The sequence below is a fragment of the Lemur catta genome, chromosome 19, assembly GCF_020740605.2.
Source record: "Lemur catta isolate mLemCat1 chromosome 19, mLemCat1.pri, whole genome shotgun sequence".
NCBI lineage: Eukaryota > Metazoa > Chordata > Mammalia > Primates > Lemuridae > Lemur > Lemur catta.
This window is the reverse complement of record NC_059146.1, coordinates 30,932,431-30,951,328: the sequence shown is the minus strand read 5'-3', so window position 1 is coordinate 30,951,328 and position 18,898 is coordinate 30,932,431. Positions and strand designations below refer to the sequence as shown.

General features: G+C 37.3%; 1 protein-coding gene across 4 annotated transcripts; it reads right to left on the bottom strand.

Annotated features, from left to right (window-relative positions):
* Positions 1-725: 725 nt before the first annotated feature.
* Positions 726-18,801, bottom strand: LOC123624400 (zinc finger protein 607-like). Of its 4 annotated transcripts, none has more exons than XM_045532155.1 (5): positions 11,919-12,021; positions 10,196-10,280; positions 9,009-9,135; positions 7,463-7,561; positions 726-3,189 (listed from the first exon to the last, which is right to left on the bottom strand). In XM_045532155.1, the coding sequence occupies exons 2-5, from the start codon at positions 10,202-10,204 to the stop codon at positions 1,664-1,666; spliced, it is 1,761 nt and encodes a 586-aa protein (XP_045388111.1). In that variant the 5' UTR covers positions 10,205-10,280; positions 11,919-12,021; the 3' UTR covers positions 726-1,663. The 4 variants fall into 4 exon arrangements, with proteins under 4 accessions (XP_045388111.1, XP_045388112.1, XP_045388113.1 ...); XM_045532156.1 differs by having other exon boundaries at positions 7,463-7,558; XM_045532157.1 differs by lacking the exons at positions 10,196-10,280; positions 11,919-12,021 and adding an exon at positions 18,487-18,794 and having other exon boundaries at positions 7,463-7,558.
* Positions 18,802-18,898: the final 97 nt, after the last annotated feature.

Genomic DNA, 18,898 nt, shown 5'->3' with positions numbered 1-18,898 from the left:
GCAGTGTTATAATAAAATATTATTTTAAAGTGATAAGTTGCATTATTTAGTTGTAAGCCAGTCTGCCAATAAAATGATTAAACAGGCTGGATACCACTTTGAAAATAAGAAGTTATATTACTATAAGACATTCCTGGAGAAATTGAAAAAATTTGAGTATTAGATATAATAGGAAATTATTAATTTTCTGATAAGTGATTATGAGATACTGTGAATAAATAGGAAATTGTCTTTTGGGGGGAAGGATGCATTGGCATATGTAGGGTGAGAACATGATAATATTCATAAAACTGTCAAATTATACACCAAAGTATGTAAGATATAATGTGACAATATATAATATTACCATATATTTGCTGCACAATTCCTATTAAGTTTTCAATTTATTTAAACTTTTTGTAATAAAAAATTGCAAAAATTACAAACTAGAAAAACTTTTGTTAATTTCTAACCAATTTCGAACTGCACAAAAGGAATGTAAATTATTTATTTTCACAATTTTGATATTTGCTAAACTTATACATCTGAGTTTCATTCCAGGAGTGCTTGATTCACCGTAACAGATCTTAAAGAAGGCCATCTCATGGTTTTTACTTATCACTGAGTTTATCAAGGATGAATTCAAACCCAAAATGAAAAAAGGAGGCACATGAAACTTTTCTGAATTCATTAAACCCAAATCTTCAACTCATCAAAATCCACTAAAAATAACAAAAGTCATGATATTAAAAATAGAAGGTAATGTTTATTGAACATAATAGTATATTTCAGATAGTTTTCCATGTTTTCTTCATGTACTAACTAATGTAATTCTAACAGCACTATATTGGTTAAGTATTATCGCCATTTACACATGATGCCCCGAGGGGATAAATATCTTCCCCAATGTCATGCCAGCTGTAAGGAGTGGAACACTGATCATGATGATCAAGTTATGTAGAATGGCTAAAGCCTTTCCCACATCCATTAGAAGTTTTCTGCATGATGGTTTTTCCTAAGTTTAACAATAAATGACTTTTGCTGGCAGATGTTTATAAATAAAGAAAAACAGTTCCCTACATGAATATATGGATAATCCAAAAATAGAGGAATACCAGAAAAAGGTTTCCTTATGTTATTATAAAAATATATTATAAATTCTATGAATCTGAGAAAAACTTGGATCATACCTAAAAACCTGGACACTTTATTTACATTTTGAAAGCTCACACCAGTGCAAATTCATGCCTAATAAGAACTGAACCCTATTTAAAATCCTTCCCACATTGTCTTCATTCAAATTCATTCTCAGTGGTATAAATCTATTGACACACTGTACTCTACTATGTATATATGCCATGAAGTCTCCATCCAGTATGAATTTTCTGATGTATTTCAAGGATGGAACTAGCCTAAGGGACCTTGTGCATTTCTTACATTTAAAGGGTTTCTCACAAGTATGAACTCTACGATGTATACTAAGGTCATGGCTACTAAAAGCTTTCCCACACTCTTGACACACATAAGGATTTCTACCAGCATGAATTTTCTCATGTCCAAAAAACAAGACACAAAGAAATGCCCTCCCACATTCCTAGGGTTTATCACGGCTATGAATCTTCTCATGAATAACAAGATGTGAGGCACGACTAAAGGTCTCCCCACACTTGTTACATTCACAGGACTATTGACCAGTGTGAATTTGGTCATGATATATGAGGCTTCTGGCATGACGAAAGGCCTTCCCACATTCCTTACATTCATACGGTTTCTCATCACTGTGAGTATTCTGATGAACTCTAAGTATTGAAACAAGCCTGAAGGACTTCCCACATTTGTTGCATTCAAAGGGTTTCTTACCACTATGAATACTCTGATGTTGAGTAAGTTGTCCAGATACACTAAAGGCCTTCCCGCATTCCTTACATTCATAAGGTTTCTCACCAGTGTGAACCCGAAGATGTATAGTAAGTTTATGGCTATAAATAAAAGCTTTCCCACACTCTTGACATACATAGGGTTTCTCTCCAGTATGAATTTTCTCATGTCTAACAAGATATGAGGCACAAGGAAAACACTTCTCACATTCTTTGCATTTGAAGGATTTGTAACCAACATGAATTCTTTTATGACGTGCAAGGTGTGCCCGCTGACCAAAGGCCTTCCCACATTCCTTACATTCATAGGGTCTCTCACCTGTATGAATATACTGATGTATTTTAAGAGATGAATTGAGCGTAAAGGATTTCCCGCATTTGTTACATTCAAAGCGTTTCTTACCATTATGAACACTCTGATGTCGAGTAAGTCGTCCAGCCACACTAAAGACCTTCCCACATTCCTTACATGCATACGGTTTTTCAACACTATCAAATGTATGATGTGTGATAAGTTGATGGTTACTACTAGAAGTCTCCCCATACTCTTTACATTCTTGGGGTTTCTCCCCAGTGTAAATTCTCTGATGTGTGGTAAGTTGATACCTACACTTAAATGTCTTCCCACATTCCTTACATTTGTAGGGTTTTTCTCCAGTATGAATTCTTTTATGACATATGAGATGTGAAAACTGACGAAAGGCCTTTCCACATTCCTTACATTCATACGGCTTCTCACCCGTATGAATCCTCTGATGTACTTCAAGACCTGATTTGAGCCTAAAGGACTTCTCACATTTGTTACATTCAAAGGGTTTCTCACCAGTGTGAATGCTCTGATGTCGACTAAGTCGTCCATATACACTAAATGCCTTTCCACATTCCTTACATTCATATGGCTTCTCACCATAATGAAATCTATGATGTATAGTAAGTTGATGGCTACTCCTAAAAGCTTGCCCACACTCTTTGCATTCATAGGGTTTCTCAACATGAACTTTTCTATGTTGAGCAAGGTTTGCAGGATGACTAAAGGCCCTCTCACATTCTTCACATTCATAAGGTTTTTCACCAGTATGGATTTTCTCATGTTCTTTAAGGTCATTAAGGTGGCTAAACGCCTTCTTGAACTCTTCATGGTGACTGGGTTTCTTACCAGTATGAACATTTTGATGTACTGTGAGTTCTGTGAGATGACTAAAGACCTTCGGACATTCTTTACATACATATGATTTCTCTCCCTTATGAATTCTATGCTGTAGAGTAACAGATGAGTGTTTCCTATAAATGCGCATTTTTCCAACGTGGTTTATTTCACACCTTGAATTCAAATCTAAAAGACATAAAAGAAAAAAAATGTTTTCCTAGACCAGAAAATGTAAAGGTCTATTGTAGAATTAAAAGAAATTCTTACCCACTAGAGAACGTTGGGAGGATTCTAAAATAGCTATAAAATATGATTTTAAAAAAAAAGGAGAGCTCAGAAAATGATGAGGTTATGCAGTAAAGTGCTGGTTTAACAACCAGCTCTAAACACACATGCAAACACATACACATACATAGTCCTGTTTTGTAGTGTCTGCTTTTTCTCTACTTATGTGCAAGTTTTTGTGAGATGTATGTTTCCAGTTCTCTTCAGTATATATACCTAGCCATGAACAAAAGAACTTACAGAAAAGCCTGGCCTCCAGCAACCTCAATCTGAGTGTGAGAACAAAGACAAAAATCAATAAGTAAACCACATGGCACCATAAGGCCTTTTGTTGTATTTGAAGTATTTGGTTTATTGATTTAATCTCTTTGTAAGAATGAAAGGGGAGAGCAAAGGGGAAGTGAGATTTTTTCTTTTTCATGTTTTCCAGTTTTCTTGAGTCAAATTTGGTAGTTTGTGTATTTTTTGGATGTTGAACATTTATCTAAGTTTTTTTTAATTTGGTGGCATTCAATTATTTTTAATTTTCTCTTACAATCCTTCATTTCTCTAAAGTCAACAGATATGGCCTCTTTTGTTCCTAATTTTAATAATTTAGGTCTTCTTATTATTTTGGTCAGTCTATCTAAAGGTTTATCAATTTTCTGTATCTTGCAAAGAACAAACTTTTGGATTGTTGATTTTCTCTATTCTCTTTTTATTCACTATTTCATTTACCTCTGTTCTAATCTTTATTATTTCCTTTGTTATCCTTGTCTTCAGTTTTTTTGCTCCTCTTTCCTTTTTTCTTAAGGTAGAAAGCAAAATTCCTGATTTGGGATCTTTATTCTTTCCAATATGGCCATTTACGGCTATAAATTCTGTCTCAGTACTGCTTTATCTGCACGTTATAAATTTTGGTATCTTGGGCACTCATCTTCATCCATCACAAAGTATTTTGTAATTTCCCTCTTCATTGCTTCGTTGACCCTCTGAATATTTAGGCTTGTGTTAATTCCCACATATTATTAAATTTCCCAAATTTCCTTCTATTAATTTTTTTTGAGGATTAAAAAATCCCCATTACAATAACAGTTTTTCAAGTTCAGACAATGATTTACAGAGGTCAACATACTAAATAACAAAAAAACAAAGACATCAGAAGGAAATTGAGGGACATACGATAGTATTTAGAGAAGAACACCACCTTTTAACATTTGTACTTATTCAAATTTTTTCTAGTGAGTTGAATTTTTTTTTCTTGTGGTAGGAACAATAAAAATGAGCTCTAATGTCCTAACAGATTTTTAAATAGATAATAGGTTATTGTTCACTATAGGTAAAATATGGTACAGTAGATCTGTAGCACTTATTCATCTGACATAAAGAAACTTTATGCCCCTTTATTAGTACGTCCCCATTTCCACTCTACCCAGCCTCTTAGAATCACTATGCTATTTTCTGTCTCTGTGAATTTGACTGCTCTAGCTATCTCAAATAAGTGGAATCATATATTATAGTATAGTATGTCTGACTTTTTTTTTTTTTAAGAAACAGGGTTTTCTATTGCCCAGACTGGAGTGCACTGGTGGGATCACAGCTCACTGCAGCCTCAAACTCCTGGGCACAAGCAATCATCCTGCTTCAGCCTCTCAAGTAGGTGAGACTACAAGAACATGCCACTATGCTGGCCAATTATTCTTATTTTTTTTTGTACAGAGTCTCACTATGTCACCCAGGCTAGTCTCAAACTCGTGGCCTCAAGCAATCCTCCCACTTCAGCCTCCCAAAGTGCTGGGATTACAAGTGTGAGCCACTGTGCCCAGATGGCTTTTTATTTTCTATATGTCTTATGTTGTTTTTATTCCCCCATTCCTCTATTATTACTTTCTTTTCTATGAAATAGATATTTTCTAGGACACTTTTTAAATTCTCTTGTTTCTTATGCAATACATTTTTCTTGGTATTTAATTAATGTTTTTCCTAGGGATTACAATTAACATCTTAAATTGTAACAATTTAAATCAGATAAATACCAATTTAATTACAATGCTATATAAAACTGTATTCCTATATACTCTCATTTTTCCCCCAACCATGATAATTTGAACATTTAACAAAATAACAGAAGAGGGCACTCAAAAATCACAAATTTAGACATGGTATCCAGAATCATGACTCCTTCCTCAACACTAATTTCAGGGCTGGGTGCAGTGGCTCATGCTGATAACCCCTGTACTTTTTTTTTTTTTTTTTTTTTTTGAGACAGAGTCTCACTCTGTTGCCCGGGCTAGAGTGCTGTGGCATCAGCCTAGCTTACAGCAACCTCAAACTCCTGGGCTCAAGCAATCCTACTGCTTCAGCCTCCCGAGTAGCTGGGACTACAGGCATGCACCACCATGCCCGGCTAATTTTTTCTATATATTTTTAGCTGTCCATATAATTTCTTTCTATTTTTAGTAGAGACGGGGTCTTGCTCTTGCTCAGGCTGGTCTCAAACTCCTGAGCTCAAACAATCTGCCTGCCTCGGCCTCCCAGAGTGCTAGGATTATAGGCGTGAGCCACTGCGCCCAGCCAACCCCTGTACTTTGGGAAGCCGAGACAGGACTGCTTGAGCCCAAGAGTTAAAGACCAGCCTGAGCAACAGCAAGACCCCATCTCTACAAAAAATACAACCAAACATGGTATTGCATGTCTGTAGTCTCACCTACTCAGGAGACTGAGGCAGGAGGATTGCCGGAGCCCAGAAGCTTGAGGTTGCAGTGAGCTATGATAAAGCCACTGCCCTCTGGCCCTGGTAACAGAGTGAGCCCATGCCTGAAAAAACTAATTTCAGATATTAATGATGAAAAAAGAGACCCAAGGTCAAATCCCAAACAAGAAGGTATAATCTTGTATAAATTAGACAATAGCCAAAAATGAATAATACAATTTAAATACACATTTAAATAAACACCTAAACCAGAGAAACCTATAACATACTATTTAAAAATATGCTACAAGACAATATAATACTTTGAGATATGATAGAACATAAATTAGAATTAGAAAAACTCAAAAATAAAGTTTTAGCCCTCAAAACTAAAATAGAAAAGAAATAATTTCAGAATAACAAACTACAAAGGAAGAGAATAAACCCAACTCATTTCAATTAAGTCAAGCAGATATTGAAAACAAAAGGAAAGAACTATATCAAAAGGATAACTCATTAACTTCTATTTGTTTAATCTGGATTTCCGCTTATGTCTCAACATTAATTAAAAGGTTTATCTTTTGAAACAAATTAATGATAAAAAGTTCTACATCATCACATAATGATACTAATTACATTTTAGAAACAATCCTAATTCTTCATATTAAAATACAAAATCTTACAGGACCTGATCCTTCCCAACATACTAATTTCGTATCCTGTTAGTCCCCCCTCACTAAGTATGCTCTCATCTGCCAGTTGCTCCTAAGATATACAAACCTTATGCCCCTCCTTTAGGGTTTTTGCATGTGGTGTTCACTCTTTCTGAAATGCTCTTCCTCACATACTGAAATAAACTGAGTCCATACTTTATGTCTCTGCACAAATGTCATTGCCACAAAACAGGGTTTCTGAACACTTTACATAATATAAAAGTGCCCTGTTCTTGTTCACTGTCCTTCATAGTATATTTCATTGCCTGATATTATTTATCTATTCGTTTTCACATGTTCTTTATATCTTCCTTAATAGACTCTAATCTCCATCATTACAGGAACATTATCTGTCCTGTTCAGCATTACCAGACTGCTTGTGCCAAGCACAGTGCCAGGCTCAGAGTATTCAAGTATTTGCCATATATAAGAAGTAATGTATTTTTTAGAGAATAGAGCTATATATATCAATCTGTATGTGAAAGAGGATCGGCAAAGCATTTGGATCCAGTATCTAGAAAAAGGGCCTGCACCCCAGAAGGAGAAGGCCTTCTCCTAAATTGGGAAAGAAATGTGAGAAAAATAACATGGTGAACAGATATTGAAATAAATATGAACTTTAATGACTATCTCACGTTGAGATATTCATTTCTTCTTTATATCACAAGTCGCTTGTCCACTGAGAAGGGATATGTTTGCCAAATGAGTGGACCAGTTTCACTTGGTCCAAATGCCTTACTTACACAAATTACTTTACACAAATGCCTTTCCCTGCCTCCCTTGCTCTTACCTGTACACTCTCTTCTTGTTTCTTCCCTCACAACCATCCAGGGCTCTTTTCCTTGTTCCAATAAGGTAATTATATCTGGCTTAGACAAGGACTGTCCTGCTTACAAAGAAAAGAAGTGCCACAAAATATAGAAATAAACACTGAAATTTGAAAATTACAGTTATACTTGCAATAAACAGTCAAAGTGACAATGAATAAGATTTTAAAGAGTAACAGAAATAAAGAAAAAGATCAATTAGGGAGAGTCAATGGTTTTTGTTTTGCTCTTCTTTTTAAAAAAACTTAAATTCATATGTCCTCTAGTTCTAGACAGCAAGCATGATGTGGTGAAAAATACATTACAGAGTTTGGGATCAATTCCTGACTTTGCCACCTCCCAGCTGTATGTGACGTTGGACAAGTCACTTAAACTTACTATTCTTCAGTATTCTCACTTGTAAAACTGGAAAATAATAGGGCCATTGGGAGGATTAAATTAGTTGATATATAAGTAAAGTGCTTAGAAAAATGTACGGTACATAGTAAACACAGTATTAGCTATTAACATTATTATACACTGTAATTATTTTACTAAGAGTATACAAGAAGAGATATATATATAGCATATTCATCCCACTTTATATGTCATTTTCATGGATTACAAGTTTCAACCATAACTCAAATGAACTCTGGCCAGGCGTGGCAGCTCATGACTATAATCTCAACACTTTGGGAGGCTGAGGCAGGAGCATCAATCTCTTGAGGTCAGGAGTTCAAGATCAGCCTGAGCATCACAGTGAGACCCTTGTCTCTACAAAAAAATTTAAAAATCTGTAGTCCCAGCTATTCCAGAGGCTGAGGCAGGAGGATCACATAAGCCCAGGAATTTGAGGTTACAATGAACTATGATCACACCACTGCACTCCAGCCTGGGTGACAGAACAAGTCTCTGTCTAGGAAAAAAAAAAAAAAAATATATATATATATATGCATATATATATATATATATATATATATATATATATATATTTTGAGATCTATCTATCTATATATGTCAAAGGAACTCTATCTTAGGAATGGACTGCTTTGTCCTGAGTTTTAAGTGAATCCCATTTATCCAATCCACCACTATATGAAGAGGCTCTCCTTTGATAATGACAACAGTTCAGGACCCTCTGTAGAGCTAATATCCCTACAACCAGATCAGATAATAAAATGGAGCACTACAGCTATTCTGAGCACAAATAAATAAGAAACCTCAATCCCCTAACAATGGTTCTACAATGAACACCAGAAAATTCTAAGCTAAAGCACTGGTCATCAAGGAAAAAAGAAAAATAAAAGAAGTATCAGGGGGACATGTGAATGTCACTGAAAGATAGAGAAGATGAAAATGTTTAATAGAGCTGTCATTTCCAACCAAAGTTCTAACCATTTCCATAGCAACAGACGAAAGAAATTTAACTAGTTATTTGAAAGGCAGCCCTGAAAATTACAATGGAAAAAGCATGTATCCTACAGAGCAGATTATAAATTATTCCAAATTATTTGAGGTTGATAAACATACCCAGTGAGACCAAGTTACCATAGTTTTCCATCATCACCTCCCGGTACAGGGTTCTCTGGACCAGGTTGAGATATTCCCACTCCTGATGAGAGAAGTCTATGGCTACGTCCCCGAATGTTATGGATACCTGAAACAGCAAACCCATGTATTACTGGGAAAATTAAAGAAAAGATTTAGAAAATGGAGTAGAGGAGATAAAGGACTGCATTTCAGGAAAAGAACAACATGACAAGCACTCAGACTAGAAATCTATGCTATCAGGGGAAATGGATGAAGCAGAATGTATACATATGTTTGAAGAGGCTTGTGACACAGACGAAACTTTCTGCATGCTCTGAGATACCTCTTAAATATCTAACCCTTTTGAGATTCACAAAATAATAATGTTTTCCTATTAAATTAAATCATTATTATATGCATAATGCCCAAAAGGTATTTACCTCAAAAATTCCCAAGCAATGTTAGTTAATTGAGGAATATTTTCACTTGGAAGGGAATTTAAAAATTTAATCATGAGAAATTTTATTCAACATACAGGATAGATTCTCAATTTTAGAAAATGAAGTTTCCATAAAATTAATCATTTCTTCAAGCAGCAAGTACTTCATTATGTCAAATCTTATCATGAGCATTTTTATTTCTTCTAATAAAACAAAACTATCTTTTTGTAGGACATCATTATTTTATGGTATTTGCTTCTCAAGGCTTTCCATCAAAATTCACAACCTCTAGATTTATTAATATATGTCCCACTCAAATACTAATTCACACACATATGCAATTTTTCCCTACACGAAGATTAACCAACCTCCTTCAATGCCAAATTCCACTATATCATGTTTCTCATGGATGGTCAAATGGAACCATTGTCTCAGTCTCATCAAATGACAAAACTGACCTGGAATGCGTATCTCTTCACTTCTAAGAACTTGACTCCTTTACTCTCTATGACTGCCTATGTTACTGAAAAATTTGGTCAATAATAACATGAACAGTACTTAATTTACAGTGGGCCACACAGGGAAGATGCTAGGTGATGGGTCATACACTTTACAGGAAAACAAGAACTGAGGAATGCGTTAACTGAGGACCCTCTCATGGTAGGTAACTTCAGGAAACTAATGAAAAGACATACATGACCTAAAAATCACACACGAATATCAACAAGAAGAGAAACATCAACTTACACAAGCCATGGTCTTATACCAGCCAGAGCTGTTCAGTCCTCAGGGTTTCTCTACCAGAAAAGCACAGAATCTGGAAACCCTAAACCTAAAAAAAAGAGATCTTGAGACCAGCTGTGCTTTAGTGTATCCCACGGGGCTCAAGATAATATTACTGTTTTGTTCTGCCATTCCAGGTTCCAAACCACCTCCCCATCACACACAATTTGGGAAGATTAGGATTCTGGATAAACCCATTTCCTCCCCAAATTCCCACAGGTCTCAAATACACAGTCACAAAGCACAAGCATATCAGCACTGAAGCCAAATCCAGATACTTCAGCAGGAAATTTTCTGGCCAGTATACCATTTTGGTGAGGCAGATGTGGATATAAGATTGGGCAGCTCTGTCCTCCTCTGAGCACATCTACCTCTTTCTGTTCCCACCTTCAAAACTGAAAGGAGGACATCATCCACATCAGAATGATCCAGAATCACCTCATAATATTGAGTGCTTATGTTCCCCCTTCTAAGGCTACACATGTTGCAATTTCATGCATGTCCCCAAAAGGAAGTATGGTAGATGGAATCTGTAATCAATGTTCAATGTAGGTTCTTGGGGTCAAAACTAAGGAAGAACTTGTTTCTTCAACATGTAAATGGTGGAGGACGGGCTTCACGGAGGAAATCCTATTTCTGGAATTGCCAAAGTTTCTCTACCTGACCAACCTTTAGTCGGACTCCTGAACTTCCTTCTAGGCTCACACGTACACTTCTTTGTAAATCCAGTTTTACCAAAGAAACCTACTAAGTCAGTTGGTTTAGCAAGAACCCTCCATCCCGGTATCTACTTAGGTTCCTCCTCCTCCACCCTCCCCCAGGTGATGACTGATCACCTTTTCCTCTTTTCATCAAGAGTCCTGTTAGGTCAATTTAGCCAGAATTCCCCTTACACCTGATGTTTCCTCTTATTAATAGTAAGTTTCCATCCAGGGATCCTCAGCCTGTTCCTTGACTATAAATTCGCACTTACCCATGCTGTATTGAGCTGAGCCCAATCTCTTATCCACTGCAAAATCCCACTGCAGTGGTTTCTTTACTTATCACAATACTCCTGAATAAAGTCTTCCTTAGCATGCTTTAACAAGTATCACTGAATAATTTTTAACAGAATCTATCATGTTTGTGTAAGGGAAATTATTGCTCTAAATTTCCCATCCTGTTTCTTCTCATTGGAAACCTGCATGTAAAGCGCAATACCTGATTTCCAAACTGAGACTACGAGCGTACTTCTCTATAGCAGTCATATTTGGCTAGGGGCGCAAGGAAGCAGCAGCGACCCTGGAGCCACCGGTCACAGTGACGCTCACTACAAAGCCAAGGCAAAGCACGATCATCTATCTACACGTCCCACACTCAAGGTCTCCGTAACGTAAGGACGACTGCACACCTCACATTCTCAACTGCACCCAATGACACGGACGCACATTCCGGCCCCGTCTCATACAGCATGGTCTCTCACCCTCCCCGCCAGTCTACCAGAGCTGAGACCACCCCTCTGAAGCTCAAGCACTCAGGCGCCTGAGGCGGCGGGCAGACAGGTGCGCTCTGAGAGCCTCCCGCAACTGCTCTCTCACCGCCACGCAGAGTCCCGAACGCGCCGCAGTCCAGGTCTGCAGTCTCCCCGCAGCGACCCACGACTTCCCCAAGTGGGAGGGAGGCAAACGTAGCGCGCAACTAGACATACCGGAAACAGAGGCAGAGGTCCAAGTTTTCTCCGTCGCCTGGGGAGAATGTAATCCCGTCCAGAATAGTCAGGACTGCAGACCCAGGTAAGAAATGAACTCGAGTCGCGGAAACGTAGAAGTAATGGGGCGGGTGACCACGAGGACAGCCTGCCCCGCCCACCGCCCGAGACCGGAGACTTCTGGGAGTTGTGGCAAATCCTAGGAGTGCGCAAGCGCAGATCGCCCGACTGCCGGCACCTCTAACCTGAGGCCGAGGGTGTTAGCGCTGCGTTCTCAGGGCCTGGAGGGGAGGAGTCCCAGTGGCGCCGGAGCCAGGGAATCTGAGAATGGAACTAAAGAGCTTTTTTATTTCGAGGCCTCAGTCCTGAGTGTGAGGGCACCCTGTAAACTCATTGCCGTGACTCCGAGAATTACTGGATGTGAGCTCCTCAAAGTGGGATTCCGGGACTGTTATGGACCCTGGAACAACCACATATCATATGGAAAAGAATAAATTGTGACCCTACCTCTCACCGTATACAAAATCAACTCAAAATGTGAGACAGCGGACCGGCAGGCACTGCTTAACAAACAGCCAAAAGCCCCTAACCACCCTTATCAAAAAAAGGACGTGGTAACAGAACAAGTTCGGACGGGCTGTAACTAAGATGGGGAGGGAATTGGCCACTTCTTGGCCATGCAGCTCATTATACCTTAGTTATAATACATTAGCATGCTAAAAGAAACTCCCACTGACACCAAGACAGTTCCAGGAGGGACCACATAAAGTCAAGAAAGGGGAGGGTTCTCAGTTTTAAGAAATCACCGACCCTTTCAAAGAAATAACATGAATATTCCTCCCCTGCTTAGCCTATTTAAGCCAGTGCTTAAATAAAGAAATCAAAAGTACCAAAGGAGCTGTTCTCAGCAGGGAGAACTAGCCTCTCTACTCTGTGGAGTAGATTTCTTGTACTCTCGATAAAACTTGGTTTGGCTTTACACTATGGGCTCGCTCTTGAATTCTTTCTCCTGTGAAGCAAAGGACACACTTGGACTATGGATCCCAGCTTTGGGAACCGCTTCCCTGCAACAAATGGATCAAACACCTAAGTGTAAGACTTACAACAATAGAACATTTAGAAGGAAATATAAGCATAAATCTTCCAGACTCTATAGTAAGCAATTGTTTCTTAAGTATGACAAAAATCACAAGCAACAACATCCAAAAAAAAAATTGCATATAATCAAATGTTAGAACTTTGTGTTTCAAAAGCCACCATCAGAGAGTGAGAGGGCAACCCAAAGAATTACAGAAAATCTTTTAAATCATATAACAGATAAGAGATTTGTGTCTAAAATATATGAAGAAGTCCTGGCACTCAATGATAAAAAGACAAATAACCCAATTTAAAATGGGCAAAGTAACTGAATAAATTTTTGTCAAAAAAAGCATATACATGGCTACTAAATACTTGAAAACATGTTCAACATCTTTAGTCATCAAGGATATGCAAATCAAAACCCCAGTGAGATACCACCTCACACCCTTTGGGGTGACTAGAATCAAATAGACAATAACAAACTTTGCCTAGGATTTGATGAAATAGAAACCTACATATATTGATGATGGTACTGGAAAATGGTGCAGCTCCTTTGCAAAACAATCTGGCAGCTCCTCAGAAGGATACAGAGTTACCACATGACCAGGCAATTTTAATCCTAGGTATATTCTCAAGAGAAATGAAAAAAACATATGTACCCACAAATCTTTTAAACAAATATTTACAGTAATATGATTCATGAAAGCCAAGAACTGGAAACAAACCAATTGCTCCTTATCTCTTAAATGGAAAAATAAAATGTGGTATATCCATACAATGGAATAGTATTTGGTAATATAAAGAAATGGAGGTCTGATACATGCTACAACATAGATCAACCTTGAAACCATTATGCAAAGTGAATAAAGCCAGTACAAAAGACCACATATTTATGATTGCTTTTATATGAAATTTCTTCTCATATGAAATTTCCAATGTGGGCTAATTTACAGAGACTGAAAGTAGATTAGTGGTTATCTAAGTTGAGGGGTGGTAGAGGGAATTGGGGATGATGCCAAAGGATGTGGGCTTACATGCTGGCATGATGAAATGTTCTAAATTTGACTGTTGATGGTTTCACAACTCTGTGACTACACTAAAAATCATTAAATTGTGCAATTTAAGTGAGTGAATTAGACGGTATGTGAATTATATCTTAATAAAGTTGTTACCATTAAAATTTTTTAATGAAATAAAGACTTTCAACAGGTAAAAACTGAGAACATCCAATGCTAACACATCTCTACAAGAAATGTTAGAGGAAATTCTTGAGGGAGAAAGAATAGGACATAGTTGGAAATTTGTATATAAACTATAAACTAATAGAGTTGGAAATGAAATAAATGAAGGTAAAACAAAACCATTCTTTCTTATTTTTAGTTTCTCTAAAAGATAATATTACTCAAAGGAAAATTGTAGCACTATTATCCTGTCTTTTTAATACGTGGAAAACTGAAATGTATGATAGAACAGCACAAGGAATGGGAGAGAGATGTTAGAAATACACTGTTACATGTTTTGCAAACTATTGAAGCAGTATGATATTATTTTATTTTACTGTAGCTCTCAGATCTAAAGTATATTTTTGAAGGTAGATTCAGATTATTTTAAAATACATATTCTAAATTCTAGGGACATAAAAAAATTAATAAGAGGTATAAATAAGAAGATAATTAGGGAAGAAAATGAATTTTAATATTATACTATATATTAAAAGGCAACACTGAAAGTCACCAAAAAGTAACAATGACATAAGTAGTGTGTTAAGTGTGATGAGGCGCAGTAATCACTATAGCTCTGTGAGCCTCAGTAAAGCCATCTTGTGTACAGGCTCACTGCTGCGTGATTTATGAGCCTGTGACCTATGAGCTGAGGGAAAAATAAACATGAATAACAGGAAAAAATAAAGTGATTAACTTGTAATTAATTGTTTAAGATCACTAGGTGTGTATAGTTAAATTTTACTATACTTGAGAAATGTTCCTTGACTTAACTGATGCTATCTACTTCTGTAAGGTCACTTACTTATAGATTGTAATCATAACAGGCGGTCTGAGGCAGGTCCCAGACCCCCGGGTGACGGAAAAATTATTACAGCATATATTCCAAGCCGTATACATAGTGTCACACATGTAGTGAAAGTATACAACCCCTGCACACTTAAGGGTCGGGGCCATTCTCTGTGTCTAGACTTTCCCAGACCAAGGGTGGTCGCTGGCCAGCTAATAAAGACTCACTAATTTGATCTCATTCATACTATGTGGTCTTTTCTCACTCTCTAGATTAAGATGCAAGAAGATATGGGAAATAAAAACCAGAACTCACAGACTATTCTAAGTCTTCAAAATATATATGTACATACATTAATAAACACATACATAAAATAGAGGAATGCACAGTGGTGTGTGATCATAGCTCACTGCAGCCTCAAACTCCTAGGTTCAAGTGATCCTCCCACCTCAGCCTCCTGATTAGCTGGGACTACGGGCATATGCCACTACACCTAGCTAATTTTTAAAATTTTTTGTAGAGATGGGGTTTCGCTATTCTTGAAGGCTAGTCTTGAACTCCTGGCCTCAAGCAATCCTCCCACCTTGGCCTCCCAAAGTGCTGGGATTACAGGCGTCAGCCACTGCAACTGGCCTAATTCATTTTTTTATGTTTAAAGTATAGTCTGACTTTTCCTGTTTTTTCCTCATACAATTAGAGTAATAGAGTATGTACCCTGCTGCATCTGACTTCTTTTACACAATATTAAGTATTTACAATTCATGCTTAGTGTTGTTTCTCCATTCTATTAATATAGTACATCAGAACAATCTGTTCTATTGTTTTATGGACATCTGGGTTGTGTTCATTTTTGTACAAATGATGTTGCTTGTATTTGTATCTGGTTACCATCAGTATGTATTTATCTATGGTACAAAAGAAAGAGAAGAACTGTAGGTTACAGGGTAAACATTATCTTCAGTTTTACTAAATATTGTTGTTTTCCTCCCAAAGTTAACATATCAATTGACAGTCTTAAAAGGTGTAATTCCCAAATCTTTATGTTCTTGCTGACACTTAATACTGTTAAAAATTTCATTGAGCTTTCTAGTGGGTTTGTGTGATGACTGTGGTGTTAATTTACTGAGCCTTTTCTTCTCTGTAATCTGCCCTGTCAAGATTTTTGTCTGTGACAGGGTAGAAGAGAACTCTGGAGCCTTTCATCATCCTATGTGAAAAAGTTTGTGGGGCATTGATATATTTTGTTTTACTTGGTATTTCAGGCACCCAGGCTAGTGGTAGCCAGGGTGCAGAGCCCACTTCTAAAGGATTCTGCAGTCTAAAGATTATATCTTCTTATTGTGAGATATATTCTTCCATATGATTAAACAATCTCAATTACTCTTAAAGAAGCATAAAATCCTCACTGTGTAATCATGGACCTTCCGAATTATTTGTCGGTGTCTACCCAGATCTTGCATTTATTTATTTATTTATTTATTTTGAGACAGAGTCTCGCTTTGTTGCCTGGGCCAGAGTGAGTGCCGTGGTGTCAGCCTAGCTCACAGCAACCTCAAACTCCTGGGCTTAAGCGATCCTGCTACCTCAGCCTCCCCAGTAGCTGGGACTACAGGCATGCACCACCATGCCCGGCTAATTTTTTTCTATATATATATTTTACTTGGCCAGATAATTTCTTTCTATTTTTAGTAGAGACGGGGTCTCGCTCTTGCTGAGGCTGGTCTTGAACTCCTGACCTCGAGCAATCCACCCGCCTCGGCCTCCCAGAGTGCTAGGATTACAGGCGTGAGCCACCGCGCCCGGCCCAGATCTTGCATTTAAAACCTGAAATAGGGAGTTTAGATTTTGTTTTCTCCTTACTGCTTAACCTGACCAAAATGTCATGGATACCTCCTGGCCTGTTGCTAAATCCAGGAGAATCACTTGAGTAATAGACAAAACTGAAGGGAAACCACATTGATAATTTATCATTATTATTATCATTGCATACCTGAACTCATCAATAATGCTTATGAAGAAATTGGGTCATTTATGGAAAAGTATAAAGAGAATGTAGGAAATGTCTCAACTGAAGAGAAAGAAACTACAGAAAATAATTATAAAAAAAGATGGAGTATTAACATGCATTAAGAGACTCAGGAGCACAAACTAAGTTAAGGGAAAAAAAGACTTATTAGTATTTTCTTAATCATGGAAAGCATGATGAATTCTTAAAAGGTCAAGTACTTGTGAGTCTGATACATTTGACGATAATTTGTATTTCTAATGTTGTAAATGGTGAATTTATTGTCATTTTTCCTTTTCTCTTTAGACTAGTAACCATTATTTTGAGTGACAAAAACATATTGGTTTAAGACTACTATCTGTCTGTTCATTATACTATGTCTTAAAATATATCTATTAATTTTTGTCTTGTATTTATTTTCATTTTATTAATTGATTCATTTGGACGATTTGGATAAACACATAATTATCAAGACAAATCTATTTTCTTAGCATTTCTCTTCTATTTTGCTTAGAATATCCACCCCTGACTTAATATTAAAAATCATATGCACGGTTTTCTCCAGATCAGTTTTAAATTTAATTATTCAATCTGTTTTGGTTACACCTTAACATAAAGAAATTAAGTAAATATAACTAACTCCTACACACTATTAGTCAATGTACCTAACACGATTTATTGATTAAACCAGTCCATTTCCATCAGTTTCAATTCTCTTCCTGATGTAAATTAAAATAGCCTTTATGGAAAACAGTATGGACGTTCATCAGAAAACTAAAAAATAAAATAGCATTTGTTCCAGCAATCCCACTTCTGCATGTATATCCAAAGAAAGTGAAATCAATATGCAGAAGAGATATCTGCGCTGTCATGTTCACGACAGCATTACTCACAATAGTAAGATAAGGAAGCAACTGAGGGGTCCATCACTAGATGAATGGATAAAGACAATGCGATATATATATATACACAACGGACTACTATTCATTCTTTAAGAGGGAAATTCTGTCATTTGCAACAACATGGATAAACCTGGAGGACAATATGCTAAAATAAGCCAGGGAAGGAAAGATGGCAGATATCACATGAGCTCACTTATATGTAGAATTCAGAATAGTAAAACATAACAAGTATATAGTAGAATGCTGGTCACCATAGGCTGGGGGATGGAGAAACGGGAGATGTTGATCAACAGGGTTATAAAGTTTCAGTTAGGAGGAATAAGCTTGAGTGATCTTTTGCACAGAACAGTGACTGCAATAATTAATAACGCATTGTATATTTCAAAATTGCTAAAAGAGATATCAAACGTTTTCACCAAAAAAAAAAAAATTAAGCATGTGAATTGATTGATTTAATTAGCTTGATTTGATCATTTCACTATGTAACTATATATCAAGATATAATGTACTCCATAAATATATCAAATATACAATTATTTCTCAATTTTTAAAAAAGTTAATTTTTCTATACCTTAGAACAGGCTGGGGCTGCTTCAGGGGGACACAGCGCAGAGTCCCCTCCCTCAGGCGCTCAACCCCGTCCCGCGCGCTCGCCCTCGCGGCCACACCGCTGACCCTACCGAGCCAGCTCTGCAAGCACAAGCCTGAGGTTTTGGTCAGCCGGAGTTCCATAGTCCCCTTCACAGCTTTCCGAGTCCACTTGTCCCTTCTGGACTCCGAGGACACATCGGACACGCTTTTGTCCCAGCTATCTCGGCCAGCGCCTCACGTCCTTGCGTTTGCAAACTCCTACTAAGAAGGAAAACTAAAACCTCCGGCAGCCGGCATGGGGCGGTTCTTGGGGCGGGTTTGCGTCCTAACTAGGATTTTGGGATCTGGGCCACTTTTCCCATAAGACACCGCGGTCAGGCTATTCGGACTTG